General features: G+C 48.6%; 1 protein-coding gene across 1 annotated transcript in view; it reads right to left on the bottom strand.

The window, feature by feature from the left end:
• The window catches only part of LOC137479616 (IgGFc-binding protein-like), a 60,534-nt gene that overhangs the window by 10,552 nt on the left and 24,127 nt on the right, over positions 1 to 25,855 (bottom strand). The window contains exons 29-65 of the mRNA XM_068200080.1: positions 25,589 to 25,738; positions 24,734 to 24,990; positions 24,546 to 24,630; positions 23,277 to 23,369; positions 22,664 to 22,905; positions 22,285 to 22,568; positions 21,899 to 22,176; positions 21,006 to 21,604; positions 20,082 to 20,646; positions 19,730 to 19,929; positions 19,246 to 19,626; positions 18,603 to 18,889; positions 17,925 to 18,196; positions 17,106 to 17,198; positions 16,798 to 16,833; positions 16,362 to 16,454; positions 15,749 to 15,990; positions 15,370 to 15,653; positions 14,984 to 15,261; positions 14,091 to 14,689; positions 13,167 to 13,731; positions 12,815 to 13,014; positions 12,331 to 12,711; positions 11,696 to 11,982; positions 11,018 to 11,289; positions 10,199 to 10,291; positions 9,182 to 9,429; positions 8,735 to 8,912; positions 8,133 to 8,241; positions 7,535 to 7,629; positions 6,777 to 6,953; positions 4,672 to 4,901; positions 4,388 to 4,532; positions 3,388 to 3,632; positions 2,597 to 2,761; positions 2,027 to 2,151; positions 1,026 to 1,294 (exon numbers count right to left, since the gene is read on the bottom strand). Coding sequence (XP_068056181.1) covers positions 1,026 to 1,294; positions 2,027 to 2,151; positions 2,597 to 2,761; positions 3,388 to 3,632; positions 4,388 to 4,532; positions 4,672 to 4,901; positions 6,777 to 6,953; positions 7,535 to 7,629; positions 8,133 to 8,241; positions 8,735 to 8,912; positions 9,182 to 9,429; positions 10,199 to 10,291; positions 11,018 to 11,289; positions 11,696 to 11,982; positions 12,331 to 12,711; positions 12,815 to 13,014; positions 13,167 to 13,731; positions 14,091 to 14,689; positions 14,984 to 15,261; positions 15,370 to 15,653; positions 15,749 to 15,990; positions 16,362 to 16,454; positions 16,798 to 16,833; positions 17,106 to 17,198; positions 17,925 to 18,196; positions 18,603 to 18,889; positions 19,246 to 19,626; positions 19,730 to 19,929; positions 20,082 to 20,646; positions 21,006 to 21,604; positions 21,899 to 22,176; positions 22,285 to 22,568; positions 22,664 to 22,905; positions 23,277 to 23,369; positions 24,546 to 24,630; positions 24,734 to 24,990; positions 25,589 to 25,738 — 9,102 coding nt within the window. The remainder of the gene's footprint in view (positions 1 to 1,025; positions 1,295 to 2,026; positions 2,152 to 2,596; positions 2,762 to 3,387; positions 3,633 to 4,387; positions 4,533 to 4,671; positions 4,902 to 6,776; positions 6,954 to 7,534; positions 7,630 to 8,132; positions 8,242 to 8,734; positions 8,913 to 9,181; positions 9,430 to 10,198; positions 10,292 to 11,017; positions 11,290 to 11,695; positions 11,983 to 12,330; positions 12,712 to 12,814; positions 13,015 to 13,166; positions 13,732 to 14,090; positions 14,690 to 14,983; positions 15,262 to 15,369; positions 15,654 to 15,748; positions 15,991 to 16,361; positions 16,455 to 16,797; positions 16,834 to 17,105; positions 17,199 to 17,924; positions 18,197 to 18,602; positions 18,890 to 19,245; positions 19,627 to 19,729; positions 19,930 to 20,081; positions 20,647 to 21,005; positions 21,605 to 21,898; positions 22,177 to 22,284; positions 22,569 to 22,663; positions 22,906 to 23,276; positions 23,370 to 24,545; positions 24,631 to 24,733; positions 24,991 to 25,588; positions 25,739 to 25,855) is intronic.

Below are 25,855 nucleotides of genomic sequence, written 5' to 3'. Positions count from 1 at the left end.
AGCTGGTTTTTATTTTTATATTTTACTTTAAAAAAAACCAACAACAAAACAACAAAAAACGCTCTCTGGAACTGCTTATTCAGTTTTATTACAGGTATGAGTGAATCACCTGGCACCAGATTCAGTATTCCAGTTCAGTATTCTTTGGGCACTGTGAGAAATGAGACTCTTAAAGGCAAATTCCTTAAAATCTTCAACCTTCCATTGATGCAAACCAGGTGTAAATTTGGCTTAACTACAGACATGCAAGAGCAGCAGACATGCATTGTCCGACTGCAGGTTCATCTAGCTTTAAACCCTATTTCTGCCAATGACTAGACATGCATAAGGGGACAGGTCAAGAAAAGGTGTAACACGAGAAAAGGTTTGTTAGTCCAGTATTTTCCTACACTCATGGCAAGGAGGTAACTAGGGATTTCTGATGGATCTATTAAACATTCATCTGACTTGCTTTTTAACTAGCTAACTGTTTTTTCCTCCACAACATTAATTGATAATCCCACAATATAATACTAAATTGCAAAAAAGGTCCCAGAGATAAAACCCCTCTACATTATCTTTACTAGTTTTTATATCATGTGTTTGTAGCTTTATTGAATGGGTGGAGTAAAATGTATACCCTGAACATTAATCTGAGAACAGGGTCCATAATAAATAACTGTGCAAATTGACAGTTTTTGTTCAAATCACAGTAAGTGGCATTGAGTCTTGTGTCCTAACACAGTATCCCTCTTTTTCTCTTCTGGTTATATTATTTCTCCATTTAAGGCTCACTACAATATCTCATTTGGCTACCGATGCCATTGTAACGCCACATTAATATCCATAACTTGTCTAGTTCTGAGTTATCTCTGGTCTTATCTGAACCTGAACACAGTTCAGTCGAGCAAGGGAATCGTGATAGTAGAATTGCATTTTGTGATAATTTAGATTTCATTTTCTTTTACTTGTTCAATTAATTGTGCTAATTTTTTCATGCTATCAGTCATTCAGGTTTCATTTTTTTCACTTGCTTGTGTACTTACGACAGAATGTGCTATTCCTCCATTGAATGGTGATTCCATGATTTTTGCAGGTGTCCACATAGACTTGAACTATGTCGCAGAGAGCAGACTTCATACCATCATACTGGCACATATCATAGATGCAGAACTCTATGAAGTCATCAGGGTTGACTAGACTATGGCACACTTTGAATTTGTCTGATTTTAGAACATTGCACTGTCTTTCAATGACTTGTTTATTCTCAGCAGTACAAGGAGGATCATCATCTTCTCTTAAGTCTGGCAAACAACTGCAAGAAAGCACAGACACAGGCTGCAATTAGACAGACTGAAACGGAAAAGTTTCTTTCTGATGAAAAGTAGAAGAGGCTGGAGACTATGACTTCCTTTTGTCAATGGATGAAAGACTGAGCAGAAGTAGACCTGCCTGACAACGACCATGCAGTGTCTGACACCTGTTACTTTCATTGAACTTCACCCTGACTAGAGGATTTACTCCACAGCTTGACCTTGGATCTGTCTCAACACTGCAAATTTCTGTGCGGTGACCTGAACTGAGCCAGGCTGACTTTAGGTTCCATTTGTGGGGCTTCCCTGCTTGCCTTGCTCAGGTAGAGTGGGATGGACCCTGTCTCACCGGTGAGCCCACAGTTTTTTCAGCTGTGTTGTCACATGTGTATGTCACATATGGCTCCCTGTCAGACAGGGAGCAGCTGGCCCTCACCATTCTCCAGCAGCATCATCTAGCTCTGGGTGTTATCAGTGTGAAATAAACAGAGTCCACACTGTGGACTACCCCAAAGACTCATTCTCCAAGTGTGTATGTAGATTGATAGAACAACTGTGATTTTCCTCTGGCCTGTGCAGTGGTTTCCTGTGGAGATGGCTGGTTTTTGAGCTACAAATTCAATCTGTTATATAGTGCTTATATGTTATAAAGTAGCAGACATTAAAAACAATTGAAAACAATTCACTGTGTTCCTGAAGCAAGGTAGGAGGTATGAAAATTATTTAATATTTACCCCTTATCACTGTCTATCTCCACTTCCCAGCTATTTCCAAACTGTGGAGCAGTGACAACTGTACCATTGGTCAAGGACAGATCATCTTCACGATTACCATTGAAATTGCCACACATGCCATGCACCTGCAGATGGAAAAGAATCATATTCTAAGCATGACCTCTTTGCATCAACTTCCCCAATAACTTCTTATTCATTGCCTATGAAATAACGTGACTAAATCACCACCACCAACCAATCCTGTACCAGACATTTCAGACATTCTGATTGCACCCATGGAGAAACAAAACAGAAATTACAGTAAATCTGTGATTCCCTAGGGCTTCAGGCTGTTTATTTCTCTAAGTTGGAATAATTCCCCATGACAGGTAATTTTCTTTAACTACCCCCTTAGAACACAAAGAAACTGTTGTGAATAGAATAAAACCAGAAAGGAAAAAAATTACATTTGGTACAATACAGCTACAAAGAAAGATGCAACAGGAAAATGCAGGAATAAAAGGAACTAGAAGTAAATGCACAAACCAGCAGTTTTGAAACAACTCCAGATGTTTGTATACTAAATCTTACCTGTGAGAAATAAGAGCGTGGGAGGGTGATTTCCAGATGGTGATTGCCATCATATTTCACTATCACACCAAAGTTAGTTTCCACTACTATAAATCTGCCAACATTTCCAATGGACACGCCTTGCAGTCGGTTCTGCACTGGAGTGTAGACTCTCTCATTGTTCAGCTGGAGAGATGTGTCATTTGTCAGTATGGACATTCCTCCATGAAAGCTCACAGTCTATATTCCTAGCAGTGCTGAAGATTTCTCTGTGACAGTTTTAGGTCTTTACATTTCCACCATTGCATATTCCAGTTATGGGTGGCAGGAATCAACCTTTTAGCTGAGGAGGGCTGGGCAGGACTCATATGCTCTGCCTTTAACAGGGAGCTGGAAAGATCCCTGGTTGACAGCACTTTCTTTCTCTCTGTTGGGGCAGATTCCCTGCCATGGCTCCCCATGTTTTTCTAGGCTGATACATTATGCCTTGCTCTCTATAGGTGACTGGGTTGATAAAAACTGTTGAAGTGGGGAGTCTCATATTTTAATTCAGGCAACAATTCCCCAGTCTGTAGGCCCTGGGTTTAAGCTCTAAGATAAGGACAATAGATCAGGAAACCCAAACCAGAAGCCTTGGGAACTAGTGAGAAATTATATTTCCTCATGACATCCACTTAATGGGGGTGCCCACAAGTGTTAAGCATATTCATATATGTTCCTTAGGAAACGTGAAGATCCTTTTTCCTACAGCTATTCTAAGTGAGCTAATTTTAAGATACTTCTTGCCAGAAAAAAAGAGCACCACCACCTACCAGGATTCCTTGGTTTTTCTGAAGGGTGATTCTTATACCATACACATCAATGTAGACTTCTTTCAGGTACGTGGCCCCTCTTAGTCCTCTGTCTTCATTCTTGCCAAGTATGGTTATAGGAATGACATTGGTGGCAGTGTTGACAACCTCAACCAAAGTGTAGGTGCAGGTTCCCACAAAAGTATACTTCATTCCATCAAAAGTGAAATAATGGGGATCTCCTACCACTTGACATATTGCTTGACCTGAAGGCGAAAAAAATAATCTAAGAGTTTTGCACTGAATTTCACCATGGACTCAGTTGGCCAAAGCAGTTTGCATTAGTATAGGAACCTCATCCTGATCATTATTATGTGGGCAAACTTTCAGAGAGGCATCTCAGGTTCATGCCAGTGACATTTATTTGTAAATAAGAAGTTTCCAGAAAGCATCTCCTAAATTTAATTTGCAAATTGTATACAAAAGGACAACTCGGCAGCAAATGAACTTCTGTATACACTTCTATATGCTGTTGTAGCTATGATTTATAGCATGGTGAGAATAATACAAAGCTTTTCTACTTATCTATATAAAAATACACAATTAACTGTATAAATATAAAGTAAATATAAAGTAAATAAAATTGCATCTATACACATCAATACGTAATGCACTTGTCATTACGCAGGCCCACAGATATACAATTTTCACAGAAATGCAACCAAATTTAAAGCTTGCAGCACTGGTGATGTGGGACTTGAATTTTCATTATCAAGACAAGTAGAATCCAAGCAACCTTGCAAACTTTTGGGCAGTATCAGTTTTTGCTGATATCCACTACAACAGGAGGGCATCTGTGCTTGCAAGACAGAACATTATGCATTTTCATCTCTTAACACTGGCAGCAGTCAGCTGGGACTTCTTTACTATCCCATATGAAAAGATATTTATAATAAAGCTAGAAGAAGAAGAGGATCTAATGATGGAATTGACATTGGGGTGGTTTTCAGGCAGGACTCACCATTGGAATGACAGCCCAGCACACCATCCTGAATACTGCACTCCTCTTGGACTCCACACTCCCAGGATTTGCACTCAATGGTGTTATTTGCTTTGCAGGTGCAGCGCTCAGTGCAGGGGTAATGGGTGAACCAGCTTTCATTCAGCTACATGAGAAAAAAAGAGTGTAGAAATATATATAGTAAGATAAATAGGAAGATAAAACCAATTGTGTAGTGTTATTAACATGGTTTTTCCCTCACAGTGGTAAAGAATGAGACCACCTGGTTTTGGTTTTTTCCTTTTTTTCTTTAAATAACTGATGTAACTTGCCTGGTGATACTGGTTTTTCTCATCAACGCAACCACAGTTGCTTTCTAGCACACATTTGTCTCCACTCAAAACATAGCCTTCCTTACAGAAGCAACCTTCCACTGGCAAAGAACTGCAGGAATCAACTGCTGAGATGTTCAAACAGGTAGAGGGACACCTAGTACCACAGCTCTTGTAGATGCTGCCTCCAGGACAGGACATTGCTAAATAAAGAGAAAAAAAAAAAGATCACTCAAAAGGGCAAAATCATAATAAAGGTCTTCCTGACGCTTTCACTGTTTGCTCCTGAAAATATGCAAAATGGCTGTTGGAAAGTCTGACAGGAGAGTGCTGAGTACAAACTTTTTCCTGCTGATTTAAAGGCATAAAGTGACTCAGTTATGGGAATAGAAGAATCTTTTGCCATACCAGCTGATATGTCCCCATTACTGCAGTTGCTATCTGAGCACCTACTATATATTCCAAAACAGAACTAAAAATCACACTCTGTCTTTCACTGAGATTCCTTGAGAACAATATACTTCCACACCCCTCCTGCTCATGGTAGAATTGGGCTTCTATTGCTCAAAACATGGTCCCAAGGGATAACATTATATTTTACAGAAATCCTGAAGTATTTGTCCATTTCTGTTGTCAAAAAAAAAAAAAAAACAAAACAATGAAAAACATGGGTTTGGCTGGATTCTGTTATAAATCACTACATACGATTCTCATTTATTTCTGTCCCTACAACAGGATCTCTTAGTCCTGTCAGACAATTACAGCTGATATCTCCAGTCATCTAGACAGATTTCCTTCCCTTGGTCAGGAGTTTAATTGCATTTTTATTTGAATCACTGATGAAGAGAGTACTTGAGAGTCAATCTTTCTAATGTTACTGAGTTTTCTCTATTACTATAATGAAGCCATTGTTATTTAGGTCCTAGGCTATAGCCAGACTATGGAGTCTGGATGTCCACAGCTTTAGTCTGATTTGGAGGGTTAAACATTCATTTCTTGTTCTATCATCTTTTTATATAAAAATTCTCTGTGCTCTGTCCTCTCAGGGCTGACTTACTGGGTGCTTTATCACAGTAATTCTTTTTCCAAATTGACCAGCTCCTAGAACCTATCAATTTTTCTTTATGGTTTAGTTTAAATGCGGAGCTAATTGTTGATCACATCAAAAAAAAAAAAAAAAGGTGCAGATCTGCAGAAGGCAATCCAGTGGTAACTGGTATAATAAAAATTAGTGAAAGGCAAAAAAGCATAGAGAACAATTATGATTTATTTAAGTATGGTTGACCTTTAGAGGACTTGCTTTTTCTCTTCAGGTGTGTGGTTTGTGGACTTGAATGTCCTTTAGAAAATGCTGCCCAGAGAAGCTCTTTTAATGGAAGGCATCCCTGCCCATGGCAGGAGGGTTGGAACTAGATGATATTTAAGTTCCTTTCCAACCCAAACTTTTCACTGATTCTATGATTGTATTTCTGACAAGCAGAAAGCTGTCCAGTGTTGCTTAGAATCAGCACCAGTGGAACCCCTGGAAAGCTTTATTCTAAGAAATATGAGTTTATTATATTAAATTTGACATGAGGTCATTCTGAAGAGAATTAATTGAGACCTGACAGTACTCAATTTCTTTGCTTTAGAGAGAAATAGAGCACTTCCTAGAAACAGCTGCTTTTCAAGGGCTCTTATTTTTTTAACCAAAGGCCATTGATAAGCATCTGTTATGGAGGACTACCAGCTCCACTTACACTGAGAATGGTAGATTTTCACTGTAGGAAAGGAACTTATTTCTTCAATGCAGAAGCTCACATAAGACACAGTTGAACAAAATCAGACTCTTCCAAGAAACTAATAGCAAATTATAAATACTATAAAACTTTAAGGATTTAACCTACATGCATCCTAATGTTCACAAAATTAGTGGTTTATACAAATCCTGGAATAGTTCTGAATCTGAAGCAGGCTCAAAGACATTATAAAAGACAGACTATACTCAGAACATTATATAAAATGAAATAACATGCATGGAGAAGGTAGAAGACAATGAAATTAAAATTCAGAATAGATATTTATATCAAAACACTCACGGCAAAGAGTTGAATTCCTCCACTCTATGCATATCCCAGCATTGACACACGACTCAGCATAGGCCTGCAGTCCATAGCATAAGGATGTTGCCTGTCCCCCAGTGAAACACATGTCATAAACACAGTTTTCAAAGAAATTCTGTGGAGGCACCTTGGTGTGACAGTCCTTGAAGATTCCTGTGTAAATCAAGGAAGATATATAGAAGGATAGAAACAACCCACTGGAATGTTAAGACTGACCACCATGTATTTTCTGTCACAGCAAATGCATTGTGGGTGTTCCAGGCTGTGTGAAGTAAGTTAATCTACTACTTGAAATGGAAACACAATGCACAGTATGAGAATGGGCTCCCTGGATCAGGTTTTCTTCTTTTTGCATAATTGATACAACATAACTTACATAAATTAAGCATTGCTGCCTAGGAAAACCACTAATTCTAGACAACTGCAGGGAACGTGCATAATTTCAGATAAGGTGTCTGTAATACAGACACTGACAGTTCACCTGAACTAGTTTTAGCAAGCTGAGTACAAGTCACTATAACACAAAGAGCAGCTATGTTTCTCAGATAAAATTCATGGACACATTGGCATTGTCTGAACAGATGGTATATTCTAGCCAGGCACCTATGGGTTTTACATTGGCCATTCACACCAGAGACATTACATGCTTCCAATATAAGCTCAGAAAAAGAGACTATAGAGAAGAGACAAAACAAGCTAGACCATGCTCCATCACATGTCTCACAGAGATCTACCTGTTGGGTCTGTGATCATGCCACATGCTGTGTTTTTCTTTGCTTCACTCTCCAACACAGGATCACATTGCTCTTCTTTCTCACCACTGGAGCATCTGGGGAAAGCAAGCAAACCAAACACATGTTTCACATCTCTTACAATCAGATTTTCAGTGGAAAATTAATAAATGACAACCGCGCACAAAAGAGTGCATTTTATTTCTGTCACAAGACTTTATCCAGCTTCTTTGAAAAGCTGATGTCAGCCCTCTCACTGAATGGGCTCCTTTTTTGATCCCTTCTGGGTGATTCAAAGGCTTATTCTTAGCTGAACAAAAAAGAGCTATGGGATCCAAACAGTTATGGTTTCCAGACAGGGAACTGGACTGATGTAGCATCCCCCCTCACATTCAACAAACAGTTTCTGCTGTGGAAAATGAGACTTAAAGGACACAAGCCGTCTTATCATTCACTGGTTTATGTGAAAGTCCAGCTCCCTACTTCTAATGGGCAGCTGGAAGATGTAGAATGGTAGTGGGGAAAAAGCCAGCAAGTAGATGGAAATTTGATTTTAAGAGTTTGCTCAGCAAATGCCACATGATGAAATGGTTTTACATACACGGTGTTATTCTCAGGCACCAGCCAACTTTCTCCAAGATCAGTGGAACCACTTGCAATGTCACCATTGGACTTGATATTGTCATCATTTGGATCACCATTATAATTACCTGTGAGGGTATAAAGAGATTTATGGGACACTTGAATTTCAAACCTGTGGAAAAAAACCTAGGTTTCAGGTTGTAAAATGAATTAAAATGAGATAGGGAGAATATTGATGTAACATCAATCTGTACTGGACAAAATAAGAGCAGAACTGTGTTTTGATTACTGACAAGAGCTGCTGCTCAGACATTTGAAGCAGGAAGTCTGTAAGCTACTATGTAACTAGATTACATCCAAGAAAAAACTTATCTAAAACACCCTACTCATTTTCATGCATCCTACATGTAGAACGTTGGACTAAAAACTAAGGAGTGCTATTTGCACCATTTTATTCTTAGGCAGATTTCCTGAATTGAAAGTGTGAAAAACCCATGAAGAGATAATTAAACTAGAAAACTCCAGATGATCCAAACCAAAGAACAATCAGAAGACAAATTACTCTTGCAATTTCTACATGCTAAGAAAAAAATATTTAAGTAATCACCAGCTACCACTTACCACAGAGGCCACAGAGCAGACCACTGTAATTGGAGGGCACAGAGACTTCTGCATAGTGATTTCCATCATATCTCACCCACAGTCCAAAGTCAGTTTCCAAGAGAACATATCCACCACTGCTTTGAATACTGATCTTCTTTTCAATAAATACAGGCAAGTTCATTCTGTAACCATTCACCTGTATTGCAAGTTGTGAAAGTAAGTGTATGGCTGTTAGGACTCCTACAACTACAAGCAGCTAATACAGATTGCTGAAAGATAGGATCTTGTGCATTGGGGAACTGGAACTGATTAAAGAACATCTGAGCAAGTTTGTTGGAGATCCCTTTAAAAGAGGTAGATATAATTAATAAAAAGATAAAGTTTTGTTATAAACTCTACAGAGATAATAATTATCTGCATGTCAGTTAAAATTTATGTATGTTTTTTAAATAGGTATTTTCTTACATTCACTTTCTTGTTTTTCAGCAGAGAAATCTGATTGTCATAGACTTCAGCGTGCACTGACTTCACATAAGAGACTTTGGTGTTGGCTCCTCTGTGCTCATTTGTTGTGGACACATCAAAGTATGGAAGACTCTCAGAGGCAGTGCACACTTTGGAGAGGGTGTAAGTGCAATTTCCCATGAAATTATGGACTTTGTGGTCAAAAGTGTTGTAATGTGGGTCCCCAGAGGCACTGCAGGAAGCACGACCTGTGAAGAAAGAAAAAGTCCCTCTCAGTCTTCACCAGACTTTTGCAGCTGCTTGGTTCCCAGTTTGTTTGTTTTATGTTGTATTTGTTGCTCAGATGGAACAGTGATGACATCAGTCAGTAGACTCCAAAGGCCAACCCAGCCTTCTATCTTTGGACCCACAAAGAATATACTCTGGTGTATGAGAAATCTGTGCCAGAGGTTGATGAAGAAAGTTGGGTAAAAGGCATTATTAAGACATGGTTACATAAGTGGAGCAGTGAGTTTTTAGTGGCTATAGCTGAAAGGCATTTTCTGATTAAATAGGAAAAATAAAATCAGAAAATTTACAGGGCTGATTAGCCAGAATACATAGATGCACTATCAGATGTCTGGGGCTTGGTACTCATATAATTTCTGCAACATAAATTGAGTATAGCTTCCACAAGATCTGGTTGGTGAGGTGCTGAGCACAGTCTACACTGTGGTAGCTGCCATACCTCTCATGGTGTCGATGGACCTAGCACAAGAGAGCTTTAGAAGATATGTGCACCAACAGGGGAGTTTTGTTGCAGGCAACTCGTCCACTCATCAGAAACAGCCAAAAAGCATGATCAGATAGGGTCAGCATGCCGAGGACAGAGACAGAACAGTGACTCCACATCAAAAACTTCCACCAGCATTGATGGAACGAAGGAAGAAACAGACATGCCCCATGGTGATGGACATGCATGAAACAAAATGAACATTTTAAGGAGCAGTAGGAGACAGGGATGAAACATGGCAGTACCTGAGCTGGGTGTGGGTCTGGTTGGTGAGGTGGTGAGTACAGGCTGTGTTGTGGTACCTGGCAAGGGGACCGTGGGTGTTGGTGTCGATGGACCTAGCACAAGAGAGAGTTAGAGGAGATGTGCACCAACACGGGAGTTTTGTTGCAGACAGCTGGTTCCCTCACCCTTCTGAAGTACCCAACACCACGACCAGGCATAGCCAGGACAGGGATTGAAGAGTGACATCTCAGGCAGAGTTGTCCCACGCCATGGCTCTGCCACCAGCTTAGCTGGATGACAACAGCAGATCCAGTGGGTGACCACTTTGTACCTGTGGTCAATGTCTTGTGCGGGGGCCTTGTGACATGTGAACTAAAACAGTGACTGCAGGCAATGCCAGTGCCCCAACCTCCCAGAGGAGAGGAGACTCGAGCACAAGGTGCATCAGTACCCAAAGACAACCTGTGCTCCTGCCTCTAGCACAGCCTGCCACCTCAGTCAGTGACATGTCTCAAGCTGTCCTTCCCTAAGCCAAGCCTTGTACCTGTAGAGGATCCCTTTACAACAGAGACATCATCAAAAGTGGAGGAAGATAATGGAGATTTGATCCCAAATGAGGATGTCCCACAATTCCCAATACATCTCCACACCATTGCAAACGAAGTGCAGGACAGGGATTCCACCTGTCTGGAAGAGTCTCTTCATGCAAGGGCTGGCCCACCAGAGTGGCTAGTTATGTGATAAATGGGTAAATCTCTGTCCCATGTACTGCCCCCAGAACTACCCAATTCCACGTCTCTGAGATTCAAGGAAATCAAAGTGGTCAACAGAAGGCTTACCACAGACAGTGCCAGCACTCCAGTCTCCCAGAGCAATGCCTGCCTCGGCACAGGCTGCAGCATAGGCCCCCAGGTCATTGCAGAGCTGCTCCGTGTTGCCGCCCGTGGCACACTGGTCATAGACACAGCTCTCAAAGTATGTCTTGGGTGGCAGAACTGCGTGGCATGGCTGGAACGGGCCACTGAGGTTTGTGAGGATTGAACACTGCTGGTTAGCTACCTCCTCTTCAGCAGGGGAGCAGGATGCAGGTGGGCTGATGGCTGGGTCACACCTACAAAGCAGACAAACAGCCCTGAGTTCCCTGCAGCCTGCTGACAGCAGCCACTGCATTTCCTGACCTCCTCCCCAGCCATAACCTCAGCTTCTGCAGTCCAGATCCCTCACTAAGACAGGCACCCATGGCTGTCACTTGAAAGGGTGGAACACATGGCCCATAGGCACCATTTCCCTGCCTGGTTTCAGGTGGGCAGAAACAACCGACTGAGGCAGTTGCGATCCAAGCAGCTTAGGAAAAGCATCCTGCCCAGGCTCAGCCCACTCTCCCAGAGGTCAGGAACCTGCCTCTTCTCCCTCGCCCCATGCTTGCCATCACCAACCCTCCCTCCTGATGTCCCTCATAGCTCCCCTCTCCAACACTCCCTTCTGTCCTTCATCTGCATTGTGGAACAAGGACTCACGGCCACTCATCATCCGGCACCATCCAGCTGCTTCCAAAGTCATTGAAGTCGGGTACAACCACCCCATCGGGTCGCATGAAGTCGTCCTGCTGGCTCCCAGTGTAGGTCCCACACAGCCCACAGAGTTTGCCCTTGTACTTCTCAGACACCTTCACTAGGAGCTCATGGTCCCCATTGAACTGCAGCTGCAGGCCCAGCTTGGTAGAAACCCGCACATAAGAGCCGCTCAGGGAAATGGTCACACCGGGGACAGGAGAAGCAGGCAGGGAAACCAGGGCACCGTTGATCTGGAGAAGGGGAACAGAGGGAGACAGAAGCATTAAGAGGTGCCCTCCACTGAGGGGTCACTCACTGGGGTAGTGCCAGTGCCAGTGAGCCAGAAGCACTGCTGGCATGAGAAACCTTGCCCAGGCCAACGAGGGCAGCAGCAACTGTACCAATGGCACACTGAAAGCTCAGGAAAGTAACCAAGAATCCGTGTCTGCATGAGCAGCCGTATATGGCCCCACTCAGAGCTCTGCCATGCTGTTCTGTGAGCATGCAGCAGGCTCAGGGAATAGCAAGCTCTCCCTGGGGACATTTTAAGAGGGGTCCGGTGTGTCTGCTGTTCCCAGGTACAAAAATGAGAGGCTTACGTAGACTGCCTTGTGCTCGCGCAGTGCAATGTGGAGGTCTTCGAGGGACAGTGCCACAGAGTTCAGAGCTGTCCAGCTCTGGCTGCCACGATGTTTGTTGCGGGTGGTGACACTGAACCCAACGGAGGAGTTGTCACAGCCCGTCACCACTGTGTAGTTGCAGGAGCCCTGGAAGTGGTGCAGCTTCCCATCAAAGGTGCTGTAATGTGGGTCACCGTAGATGTGGCAGACGGCAGTGCTGGCTGGGTAACAGCCCCTCTGGCCATCCTGGATCTTGCAGACCTCGTCCTCGCCACAGGACAAGGCAGAGCAAACCATCTGGCCTTTGGCTTCACACCGGCACCGGCGAGTACAGTTCTCATTCACGGAGGATTCGCCTTCCTGCAGGCAGGGAAACACCAAACCTCAGTGTATAAGGCAGGAAAGTACAGGCAGAGGAGTGGCCTGGCAGGGGTCTGCAAACCAGGGCAGGGTTTTCACTCACAGTGTAGTAGTTGCCCTCAAAGAGGCAGCCACAGTTGGCCTCGGGCACACAGGTGTCTCCACTGAGGAGGAAGCCAGAGCTACATGCACAGCCCTCCACACAAGGCTTGGAGCAGTTCTGTGGGGCTTGTTGGTCAACACAGGTGGCAGGACAGCCGGTCATGCAGGGGTCATAGTAGCTGTTGGGAGGACACTGCAGGGCTGCAATGGGAAGGGGAATATTAGGACCAGCAAGACTGCATCCGTGGACAGCCTTGTGGGAAGGGAAAGACCTAAGACACACTTAGGCCAGAGGTTCAGAGCAGAGGGTGTGGCCCATTTCCCTTTCTGGCAATGGCAAGGCAGGTACTCACGGCAGAAGGTAGCATTCCTCCAGGGAAGAAGAGTCACACCAGCTGCCTGGCACGCATCAGCATAGGCCTCCAGAGCAGCACACAGGAACTCCTGGCCACCATTCAGGGCACACAGGTCATACAAGCAGGTGTCAAAGTAGTCCTGGGGGTTGATCACGCCGTGGCACTTCTCAAAAGAGCTAGGCCTGGTGGTCAGGATGCCACAGAACTGGTCGGAGCGGTAGAGCTTCTCCTCTTCTGCACTGCAGGGTGGGGAGGGGACGGGGACACCGCAGGAGGGGTCACTGTCTGGGACCTGCCAGCTCTCCCCCAGCGCATTGGAGTCTGCGGCTTGCTGCCCGTTGGGCATCATGTATTCGTCGTCTCTGCGGTTGTTGAAGTTGCCACACATGCCACAGGTCAGGTTGAAGTAGGTGGTGGGCACCTTCACCTCCACCGAGTGGTCAGCGTCATAGGATACTCTGAGGTTGAAGTCTGTCTCCAGGACGATGTAGCGACCACTCTTGCTCACCGTGATGGCCCCTCCCGCTGCACTCACCGGCAACGTCCGGCGCACGTTGTTCACCTACGGCACACACAGCACAGTGGGCCCTGGGCCTGGCCCCGGCCTCCCTGGCTGCTCCTGCCCAGGGAAATCAGCTGCCAGCCCGGGCACAGCAAACAGCTGCCTGGGATGTCCTCGCACCCCAACACCCCTGGGGCTCGCAGAGCTGTGTGCTGAGTTCTGCACTGGGCTCAACATGGCTCATGTTCTTCCCCATTTGACTCTTCCTCCTCCAGCCCCTCCCAGAAGGGAAGAAAAAGCAACCTGCTGCCTTCAGGGGAACCCACCCATTCCTGAGACTTTTAACATGCCAGGCCCTGCCCGCAGCAGGCAGCCCTGCCTTGCAGCCGCACCCGACTTGAGCCAGCCCCACAGCCTACCAGCACGTGGCTCTTCTGCTGCTTGAGGATGACAACGCGCTCTCCATACACCTCAACCACCACTTCGCGCACGTAGGACACTCGGGTGTTGCCACGGTGCTCGTTCTTGGCCTCCACGTTGAAGTAGGGCAGGGAGGTGGTGTTGGAGCACACTTTGGCCAGGGTGTAGGTGCAGTTGCCCATGAAGTTGTGCGTCACCTTGTCAAAGGTTTGGTAGTGGGGGTCCCCGTGCACGTGGCAGATGCCGTAGGAGTGTTCAAGGCACACAGGTTTCCCGTTCTGCACCCCGCAGTACTGGCCCATGGGGCAGGAGGCATTGAAGCACTGCACTTTGCTTCCCCGTGCGGGACACGTGCACTTGGAGGAGCAGGTGTGGTCCGTCCAGAACTCTGAGCCCACGGGGTAGTGCTGCCCGTTGTGCCAGCAGCCGCACTGCTGGCTGGGCACGCAGCGGTCGTTGTAGAGCAGGTACCCGCTGTCGCACACACAGCCCTCCACGCACGGCAGGCTGCAGTTGTAGGGAGCTTTTGGGTCAACACAGGTGGCAGGACAGGCTGCAGCACAGGGCTCGTAGTGACTGTTGGCCGGACAAGTGATCGCTGCCAAGACAGATGACCCGGAAAATTACTTGTAGAACAGAATACACCTTTCTGCTGAATATTCCCTTTGAAAAAGTAACTATCTCTATTTTCTCTACAGTCTCTTTGGCTCTACTTGTATTCTCTGTCCTACCCAATCAAAATGAATCAGAAAATGCTGCCTCTAATACTGATATTTACCTATATATCCCTACAGCCCAGAGGGAGAATAGTTCCTATCCCCCAGTTCACTCTTCCAATACTGTCCTGGGTTTTCCTGAGAGTACCGGCCTCAGGCACCATGTCTGGACTTACGGCAGATGGTTGTGTTCCTCCACACAGGTATCTGGACACCGAGTGCCTGGCAGGCATCTGCATAGGACTGCAAGCTCTTGCACAGGGTCTCACGGTCCAGCCCCAGCTCACACAGGTCATAGAAACAGGTGTCAAAGTAGCTGCTGGGGCTCAGCACAGCGTGGCACACCTGAAACGGGCCACTGGTGTCGGTGAGGAGCCCACAGAAGTGGCTGCTGCTGATGAGTTGCTTGTCGGTCTCATTGCAGGCTGGGGTGGGCAGAGGTCCAGCTGAGCAGCTGTGGAAAGACAGGCAGAAGGGCCCCTGGGTCATTTGTGGACTTCTCCCGGTGCCTCCTCCTTGCCTTGCACAGTGTGTCCCCAGGGCTACTGGGGGCCATACCCACCTGCTGTTGTTGGACACTTCCCAACTGTTGCCCAGGCTGGTGGAGTCTGGCTCCATTGCCCCTTCTGGGTTCTGGAAGTCATCTGCTGCTATCCCGTTGTAGTTCCCACACATGCCACAAACCTTCTGCCCAAAGGTGCTTGGAAGCGTCACCTCCACCCGATGCTTCCCATCAAACTTGACTCTCAAGCCAAAGTCTGTCATGACCATGGTGTAGAACCCGCTGGACAAGACCTGCACGCCCGTGGATGGGCTGCAAGGCAGGATCTCTTCCACTCCATTGACCTGGAAGGACAGGAACCCAGACAGGATTGGAGCAGCCCATTTGGCACAGTTCTCTCCGCTCACAGTGCCCCACAGCATCTCTCCCTCAAGCTCACCGTCACCACTCCACCCTGTCCCAGCCTTATCCTCTGGTCAGCCACATCAACATCCACGTATCGGACATAGGACACACGGGTGTTGCCTCCCCTGTGCTCGTTGGCCGCTTCCACGTTGAAGTAGGGCAGGGAGCTGTTGCTCTCACACAGCTTGGAGAGGGTGTAGGTGCAGGTGCCCATGAAATGGTGTAACTGCTTGTCAAATGTGTGGTAGTGAGGGTCTCCTTCCACCACACAGGAGCCTGACAGTGGAAAGACCAGAGGAAACTTTCAGTTGAGCACCTCCTACTGCCTCTTCTCCCCAGCTCACGTTGCTCAAACAGAATCTAGTGCATGACTGGTCTATTGGCTTTAAGCACCAACAGCATTATTTTAGATCTATATCACAATGGTATTAATTTTTACAGACATAGAGTTCAAAGCTACTCAAACATCCTGTTGCTGGAAGCACAGCGGTCCCACACAAACCCGTAGAAACAGAAGAGGATTCAATGCATGTCTTATTATTGAGGAAGACTCAAATAAATCAAGTAACAGCCCTTAAACGTAAATGCACCGTGTTCCCAGTATGGGTTTTGAAGAGGACTCAGGACTCTACAAATAATAGCAGTACCTGAGGTCATCCCAGGTGTTGTTGGTGTTGGTCTTGGTGTTGCATGTGTGGTAATGTTAGGCAGCGGAGTAGGGGGTGTAGTAGGAAGTGGACCTATGGAGAGACAGAAGAAGAAGTGGTAAGTGTCAACGTGGGCCTCTGTTGTAAGCAGCTTATCCAGCCTTCCTGTAAAAGCTGACGCATGGACCCGAGAAACCCAGGGCAGGGATGGCTCTGTTATATCTCTGCAAAAATGCTACCACCAGCAGCAGAGCTGGGAGATAGGAGGAGACACACCACCCTTCAGTATCCATACTATATCTCATGTCATGAGCCTTGGAGGAAGCAAAATGAAACGTTTCAACAAGCAGAACTAGAAGGGGATGGGAGGTGGCAGTACTTGAGCTGGGTGTGGGTCTGGTTGGTGAGGCGGTGAGTATAGGTGGCATTGTGGTACCTGGCATAGCGCTCATGGGTGTTGGTGTCAAAGGACCTAGCACAAGAGAGAGTTAGAAGATATGTGCACCAACAGGGGAGTTTTGTTGCAGGCAACTCGTCCACTCATCAGAAACAGCCAAAAAGCATGATCAGATAGGGTCAGCATGCCGAGGACAGAGACAGAACAGTGACTCCACATCAAAAATTCTTCCACCAGCATTGATGGAACGAAGGAAGAAACAGACATGCCCCATGGTGATGGACATGCATGAAACAAAATGAACATTTTAAGGAGCAGTAGGAGACAGGGATGAAACATGGCAGTACCTGAGCTGGGTGTGGGTCTGGTTGGTGAGGTGGTGAGTACAGGCTGTGTTGTGGTACCTGGCAAGGGGACTGTGGGTGTTGGTGTCGATGGACCTAGCACAAGAGAGAATTAGAAGAGATGTGCACCAACACAGGAGTTTTGTTGCAGACAGCTGGTTCCTTCACCCTTCTGAAGTACCCAACACCATGACCGGGCATAGCCAGGACAGGGATTGAAGAGTGACATCTCAGGCAGAGTTGTCCCACGCCATGGCTCTGCCACCAGCTTAGCTGGGTGACAACAGCAGATCCAGTGGGTGACCACTTTGTACCTGTGGTCAATGTCTTGTGCGGGGGCCTTGTGACATGTGAACTAAAACAGTGACTGCAGGCAATGCCAGTGCCCCAACCTCCCAGAGGAGAGGAGACTTGAGCACAAGGTGCATCAGTGCCCAAAAACAACCTGTGCTCCTGCCTCTAGCACAGCCTGCCACCTCAGTCAGTGACATGTCTCAAGCTGTCCTTCCCTAAGCCAAGCCTTGTACCTGTAGAGGATCCCTTTACAACAGAGACATCATCAAAAGTGGAGGAAGATAATGGAGATTTGATCCCAAATGAGGATGTCCCACAATTCCCAATACATCTCCACACCATTGCAAACGAAGTGCAGGACAGGGATTCCACCTGTCTGGAAGAGTCTCTTCATGCAAGGGCTGGCCCACCAGAGTGGCTAGTTATGTGATAAATGGGTAAATCTCTGTCCCATGTACTGCCCCCAGAACTACCCAATTCCATGTCTCTGAGATTCAAGGAAATCAAAGTGGTCAACAGAAGGCTTACCACAGACAGTGCCAGCACTCCAGTCTCCCAGAGCAATGCCTGCCTCGGCACAGGCTGCAGCATAGGCCCCCAGGTCATTGCAGAGCTGCTCCGTGTTGCCGCCCGTGGCACACTGGTCATAGACACAGCTCTCAAAGTATGTCTTGGGTGGCAGAACTGCGTGGCATGGCTGGAACGGGCCACTGAGGTTTGTGAGGATTGAACACTGCTGGTTAGCTACCTCCTCTTCAGCAGGGGAGCAGGATGCAGGTGGGCTGATGGCTGGGTCACACCTACAAAGCAGACAAACAGCCCTGAGTTCCCTGCAGCCTGCTGACAGCAGCCACTGCATTTCCTGACCTCCTCCCCAGCCATAACCTCAGCTTCTGCAGTCCAGATCCCTCACTAAGACAGGCACCCATGGCTGTCACTTGAAAGGGTGGAACACATGGCCCATAGGCACCATTTCCCTGCCTGGTTTCAGGTGGGCAGAAACAACCGACTGAGGCAGTTGCGATCCAAGCAGCTTAGGAAAAGCATCCTGCCCAGGCTCAGCCCACTCTCCCAGAGGTCAGGAACCTGCCTCTTCTCCCTCGCCCCATGCTTGCCATCACCAACCCTCCCTCCTGATGTCCCTCATAGCTCCCCTCTCCAACACTCCCTTCTGTCCTTCATCTGCATTGTGGAACAAGGACTCACGGCCACTCATCATCCGGCACCATCCAGCTGCTTCCAAAGTCATTGAAGTCGGGTACAACCACCCCATCGGGTCGCATGAAGTCGTCCTGCTGGCTCCCAGTGTAGGTCCCACACAGCCCACAGAGTTTGCCCTTGTACTTCTCAGACACCTTCACTAGGAGCTCATGGTCCCCATTGAACTGCAGCTGCAGGCCCAGCTTGGTAGAAACCCGCACATAAGAGCCGCTCAGGGAAATGGTCACACCGGGGACAGGAGAAGCAGGCAGGGAAACCAGGGCACCGTTGATCTGGAGAAGGGGAACAGAGGGAGACAGAAGCATTAAGAGGTGCCCTCCACTGAGGGGTCACTCACTGGGGTAGTGCCAGTGCCAGTGAGCCAGAAGCACTGCTGGCATGAGAAACCTTGCCCAGGCCAACGAGGGCAGCAGCAACTGTACCAATGGCACACTGAAAGCTCAGGAAAGTAACCAAGAATCCGTGTCTGCATGAGCAGCCGTATATGGCCCCACTCAGAGCTCTGCCATGCTGTTCTGTGAGCATGCAGCAGGCTCAGGGAATAGCAAGCTCTCCCTGGGGACAGAGGGGTATTTTAAGAGGGGTCCGGTGTGTCTGCTGTTCCCAGGTACAAAAATGAGAGGCTTACGTAGACTGCCTTGTGCTCACGCAGTGCAATGTGGAGGTCTTCGAGGGACAGTGCCACAGAGTTCAGAGCTGTCCAGCTCTGGCTGCCACGATGTTTGTTGCGGGTGGTGACACTGAACCCAACGGAGGAGTTGTCACAGCCCGTCACCACTGTGTAGTTGCAGGAGCCCTGGAAGTGGTGCAGCTTCCCATCAAAGGTGCTGTAATGTGGGTCACCGTAGATGTGGCAGACGGCAGTGCTGGCTGGGTAACAGCCCCTCTGGCCATCCTGGATCTTGCAGACCTCGTCCTCGCCACAGGACAAGGCAGAGCAAACCATCTGGCCTTTGGCTTCACACCGGCACCGGCGAGTACAGTTCTCATTCACGGAGGATTCGCCTTCCTGCAGGCAGGGAAACACCAAACCTCAGTGTATAAGGCAGGAAAGTACAGGCAGAGGAGTGGCCTGGCAGGGGTCTGCAAACCAGGGCAGGGTTTTCACTCACAGTGTAGTAGTTGCCCTCAAAGAGGCAGCCACAGTTGGCCTCGGGCACACAGGTGTCTCCACTGAGGAGGAAGCCAGAGCTACATGCACAGCCCTCCACACAAGGCTTGGAGCAGTTCTGTGGGGCTTGTTGGTCAACACAGGTGGCAGGACAGCCGGTCATGCAGGGGTCATAGTAGCTGTTGGGAGGACACTGCAGGGCTGCAATGGGAAGGGGAATATTAGGACCAGCAAGACTGCATCCGTGGACAGCCTTGTGGGAAGGGAAAGACCTAAGACACACTTAGGCCAGAGGTTCAGAGCAGAGGGTGTGGCCCATTTCCCTTTCTGGCAATGGCAAGGCAGGTACTCACGGCAGAAGGTAGCATTCCTCCAGGGAAGAAGAGTCACACCAGCTGCCTGGCACGCATCAGCATAGGCCTCCAGAGCAGCACACAGGAACTCCTGGCCACCATTCAGGGCACACAGGTCATACAAGCAGGTGTCAAAGTAGTCCTGGGGGTTGATCACGCCGTGGCACTTCTCAAAAGAGCTAGGCCTGGTGGTCAGGATGCCACAGAACTGGTCGGAGCGGTAGAGCTTCTCCTCTTCTGCACTGCAGGGTGGGGAGGGGACGGGGACACCGCAGGAGGGGTCACTGTCTGGGACCTGCCAGCTCTCCCCCAGCGCATTGGAGTCTGCGGCTTGCTGCCCGTTGGGCATCATGTATTCGTCGTCTCTGCGGTTGTTGAAGTTGCCACACATGCCACAGGTCAGGTTGAAGTAGGTGGTGGGCACCTTCACCTCCACCGAGTGGTCAGCGTCATAGGATACTCTGAGGTTGAAGTCTGTCTCCAGGACGATGTAGCGACCACTCTTGCTCACCGTGATGGCCCCTCCCGCTGCACTCACCGGCAACGTCCGGCGCACGTTGTTCACCTACGGCACACACAGCACAGTGGGCCCTGGGCCTGGCCCCGGCCTCCCTGGCTGCTCCTGCCCAGGGAAATCAGCTGCCAGCCCGGGCACAGCAAACAGCTGCCTGGGATGTCCTCGCACCCCAACACCCCTGGGGCTCGCAGAGCTGTGTGCTGAGTTCTGCACTGGGCTCAACATGGCTCATGTTCTTCCCCATTTGACTCTTCCTCCTCCAGCCCCTCCCAGAAGGGAAGAAAAAGCAACCTGCTGCCTTCAGGGGAACCCACCCATTCCTGAGACTTTTAACATGCCAGGCCCTGCCCGCAGCAGGCAGCCCTGCCTTGCAGCCGCACCCGACTTGAGCCAGCCCCACAGCCTACCAGCACGTGGCTCTTCTGCTGCTTGAGGATGACAACGCGCTCTCCATACACCTCAACCACCACTTCGCGCACGTAGGACACTCGGGTGTTGCCACGGTGCTCGTTCTTGGCCTCCACGTTGAAGTAGGGCAGGGAGGTGGTGTTGGAGCACACTTTGGCCAGGGTGTAGGTGCAGTTGCCCATGAAGTTGTGCGTCACCTTGTCAAAGGTTTGGTAGTGGGGGTCCCCGTGCACGTGGCAGATGCCGTAGGAGTGTTCAAGGCACACAGGTTTCCCGTTCTGCACCCCGCAGTACTGGCCCATGGGGCAGGAGGCATTGAAGCACTGCACTTTGCTTCCCCGTGCGGGACACGTGCACTTGGAGGAGCAGGTGTGGTCCGTCCAGAACTCTGAGCCCACGGGGTAGTGCTGCCCGTTGTGCCAGCAGCCGCACTGCTGGCTGGGCACGCAGCGGTCGTTGTAGAGCAGGTACCCGCTGTCGCACACACAGCCCTCCACGCACGGCAGGCTGCAGTTGTAGGGAGCTTTTGGGTCAACACAGGTGGCAGGACAGGCTGCAGCACAGGGCTCGTAGTGACTGTTGGCCGGACAAGTGATCGCTGCCAAGACAGATGACCCGGAAAATTACTTGTAGAACAGAATACACCTTTCTGCTGAATATTCCCTTTGAAAAAGTAACTATCTCTATTTTCTCTACAGTCTCTTTGGCTCTACTTGTATTCTCTGTCCTACCCAATCAAAATGAATCAGAAAATGCTGCCTCTAATACTGATATTTACCTATATATCCCTACAGCCCAGAGGGAGAATAGTTCCTATCCCCCAGTTCACTCTTCCAATACTGTCCTGGGTTTTCCTGAGAGTACCGGCCTCAGGCACCATGTCTGGACTTACGGCAGATGGTTGTGTTCCTCCACACAGGTATCTGGACACCGAGTGCCTGGCAGGCATCTGCATAGGACTGCAAGCTCTTGCACAGGGTCTCACGGTCCAGCCCCAGCTCACACAGGTCATAGAAACAGGTGTCAAAGTAGCTGCTGGGGCTCAGCACAGCGTGGCACACCTGAAACGGGCCACTGGTGTCGGTGAGGAGCCCACAGAAGTGGCTGCTGCTGATGAGTTGCTTGTCGGTCTCATTGCAGGCTGGGGTGGGCAGAGGTCCAGCTGAGCAGCTGTGGAAAGACAGGCAGAAGGGCCCCTGGGTCATTTGTGGACTTCTCCCGGTGCCTCCTCCTTGCCTTGCACAGTGTGTCCCCAGGGCTACTGGGGGCCATACCCACCTGCTGTTGTTGGACACTTCCCAACTGTTGCCCAGGCTGGTGGAGTCTGGCTCCATTGCCCCTTCTGGGTTCTGGAAGTCATCTGCTGCTATCCCGTTGTAGTTCCCACACATGCCACAAACCTTCTGCCCAAAGGTGCTTGGAAGCGTCACCTCCACCCGATGCTTCCCATCAAACTTGACTCTCAAGCCAAAGTCTGTCATGACCATGGTGTAGAACCCGCTGGACAAGACCTGCACGCCCGTGGATGGGCTGCAAGGCAGGATCTCTTCCACTCCATTGACCTGGAAGGACAGGAACCCAGACAGGATTGGAGCAGCCCATTTGGCACAGTTCTCTCCGCTCACAGTGCCCCACAGCATCTCTCCCTCAAGCTCACCGTCACCACTCCACCCTGTCCCAGCCTTATCCTCTGGTCAGCCACATCAACATCCACGTATCGGACATAGGACACACGGGTGTTGCCTCCCCTGTTCTCGTTGGCCGCTTCCACGTTGAAGTAGGGCAGGGAGCTGTTGCTCTCACACAGCTTGGAGAGGGTGTAGGTGCAGGTGCCCATGAAATGGTGTAACTGCTTGTCAAATGTGTGGTAGTGAGGGTCTCCTTCCACCACACAGGAGCCTGACAGTGGAAAGACCAGAGGAAACTTTCAGTTGAGCACCTCCTACTGCCTCTTCTCCCCAGCTCACGTTGCTCAAACAGAATCTAGTGCATGACTGGTCTATTGGCTTTAAGCACCAACAGCATTATTTTAGATCTATATCACAATGGTATTAATTTTTACAGACATAGAGTTCAAAGCTACTCAAACATCCTGTTGCTGGAAGCACAGCGGTCCCACACAAACCCGTAGAAACAGAAGAGGATTCAATGCATGTCTTATTATTGAGGAAGACTCAAATAAATCAAGTAACAGCCCTTAAATGTAAATGCACCGTGTTCCCAGTATGGGTTTTGAAGAGGACTCAGGACTCTACAAATAATAGCAGTACCTGAGGTCATCCCAGGTGTTGTTGGTGTTGGTCTTGGTGTTGCATGTGTGGTAATGTTAGGCAGCGGAGTAGGGGGTGTAGTAGGAAGTGGACCTATGGAGAGACAGAGGAAGAAGTGGTAAGTGTCAACGTGGGCCTCTGTTGTAAGCAGCTTATCCAGCCTTCCTGTAAAAGCTGACGCACGGACCCAAGAGACCCAGGGCAGGGATGGCTCTGTTATATCTCTGCAAAAATGCTACCACCAGCAGCAGAGCTGGGAGATAGGAGGAGACACACCACCCTTCAGTATCCACACTATATCTCATGTCATGAGCCTTGGAGGAAGCAAAATGAAACGTTTCAACAAGCAGAACTAGAAGGGGATGGGAGGTGGCAGTACTTGAGCTGGGTGTGGGTCTGGTTGGTGAGGCGGTGAGTATAGGTGGCATTGTGGTACCTGGCATAGCGCTCATGGGTGTTGGTGTCAAAGGACCTAGCACAAAAGAGAGTTAGAAGATATGTGCACCAACAGGGGAGTTTTGTTGCAGGCAACTCGTCCACTCATCAGAAACAGCCAAAAAGCATGATCAGAAAAGGCTCAGGATGCCGAGGACAGAGACAGAACAGTGACTCCACATCAAAAATTCTTCCACCAGCATTGATGGAACGAAGGAAGAAACAGACATGCCCCATGGTGATGGACATGCATGAAACAAAATGAACATTTTAAGGAGCAGTAGGAGACAGGGATGAAACATGGCAGTACCTGAGCTGGGTGTGGGTCTGGTTGGTGAGGTGGTGAGTACAGGCTGTGTTGTGGTACCTGGCAAGGGGACCGTGGGTGTTGGTGTCGATGGACCTAGCACAAGAGAGAGTTAGAGGAGATGTGCACCAACACGGGAGTTTTGTTGCAGACAGCTGGTTCCCTCACCCTTCTGAAGTACCCAACACCATGACCGGGCATAGCCAGGACAGGGATTGAAGAGTGACATCTCAGGCAGAGTTGTCCCACGCCATGGCTCTGCCACCAGCTTAGCTGGGTGACAACAGCAGATCCAGTGGGTGACCACTTTGTACCTGTGGTCAATGTCTTGTGCGGGGGCCTTGTGACATGTGAACTAAAACAGTGACTGCAGGCAATGCCAGTGCCCCAACCTCCCAGAGGAGAGGAGACTTGAGCACAAGGTGCATCAGTGCCCAAAAACAACCTGTGCTCCTGCCTCTAGCACAGCCTGCCACCTCAGTCAGTGACATGTCTCAAGCTGTCCTTCCCTAAGCCAAGCCTTTTACCTGCACAGGATCCCTTTGCAATGGATACATCATCCAATGCTATGTTGCTCCGCGCATCTTCTCCCCATTCTCCCTGCAGCAAAATCTAAGGGAAGGAATGGTTCCCCGCATTAGCTCCAGCTGCATTTGTGACGAGCCATTAGAAAGCATGGTTCCTCTGAGATTACAGTGCGAGTCTGTGGCCTTACCTGCATGTTTCCTGTGGTGTGCACTGTGACCTCTCCCAAGTGCCACCTGTCTCCATGGTTCCCAACTTCTTTCCAGACCACTACTTGCTCATCATCCTTCTGCACAGACACCCGCAGGACCATTGTTTGAGTACCATACATGTGGTACCAGAAGCGGAAGCAGAGTGTTCCTTCCCAGCTGCATACTGGACTGACCAGGTGAGCCTCAAAACCAGGGAGAGTATCATCTCTCCCCTGCAGGAAGATGTAGTAGCCATCTGAAACAAAGTATGACCCCCTTTGTCACAGATGCATCACAGCCACCCAAAGCAGCCAAGGACAACCCAAGCACAGTCCTGGCAGCACCCCAGGACTGCAGTTTCAGGCAGGCAAAAGGAGGGGAGAGCAAACACAGCTCCTTCACAAGCTACATCCCTCCCCAGACCTGAGTGCCTCTATAATTGTGCTCTCAGGGCCATAGCAGATGTATGCTTTGGACTGGGACATGGCAACACCTCCATAGTATTGTCACAGTCCTCACATAGCTCTGCAGATTTGGAGAACCCTCATCTTTGGCTTCTGGAAAAGCTAGGATCTTGTAACAGAGTCACAGACAGATTTGTCTTCCCCAGAGATGGACAGGTTGTCAAGCTGTACATTCTCCCCTGCATGGTAGGTCCTCGCCTGCTCTGGTGGCAGCACAAACTGATTTCCAGGGCTGGAAATCCTCCCAAAGGAATCCTCTGGCCCTCAGGGACACTGGACAAAGTGCTCTGGAGGAAGGCCAGCAAAGATGTGGTCTATGTTTGCTGTTAGCAATTTGTTGCCATCTTCGTGGGGATACCCCTCTGCCTGTGTCCTGACTGCTGTTCTTACCTCCAGTTGTGTGGTCAGAGGATGGGCCAGTATTTGGCGTGGGTGTTGGGCCTTTGTTCCTTATCCAGTCAATGCTGCTGTAATCTTCCTGGACCCAGCCACAGAAGTCCTTGTCAAATGTGCAGGCAAAATTGCAGTCTGTTGGTGGAGCTGAATATGGTGCAGAAAGGAAAGCAGAAGTTGTAGAGTGAGGGTGGAGCCACCTATTTCCTATGTCCAGCAGGGCTCAGGTGCATCCATGGCATGCCCATGGACAAGAGAGGGTGG

This window comes from Anomalospiza imberbis, chromosome 10 (assembly GCF_031753505.1).
Source record: "Anomalospiza imberbis isolate Cuckoo-Finch-1a 21T00152 chromosome 10, ASM3175350v1, whole genome shotgun sequence".
NCBI classification, from domain to species: Eukaryota; Metazoa; Chordata; class Aves; order Passeriformes; family Viduidae; genus Anomalospiza; species Anomalospiza imberbis.
This window is presented reverse-complemented; position numbering and strand designations above follow the sequence as displayed.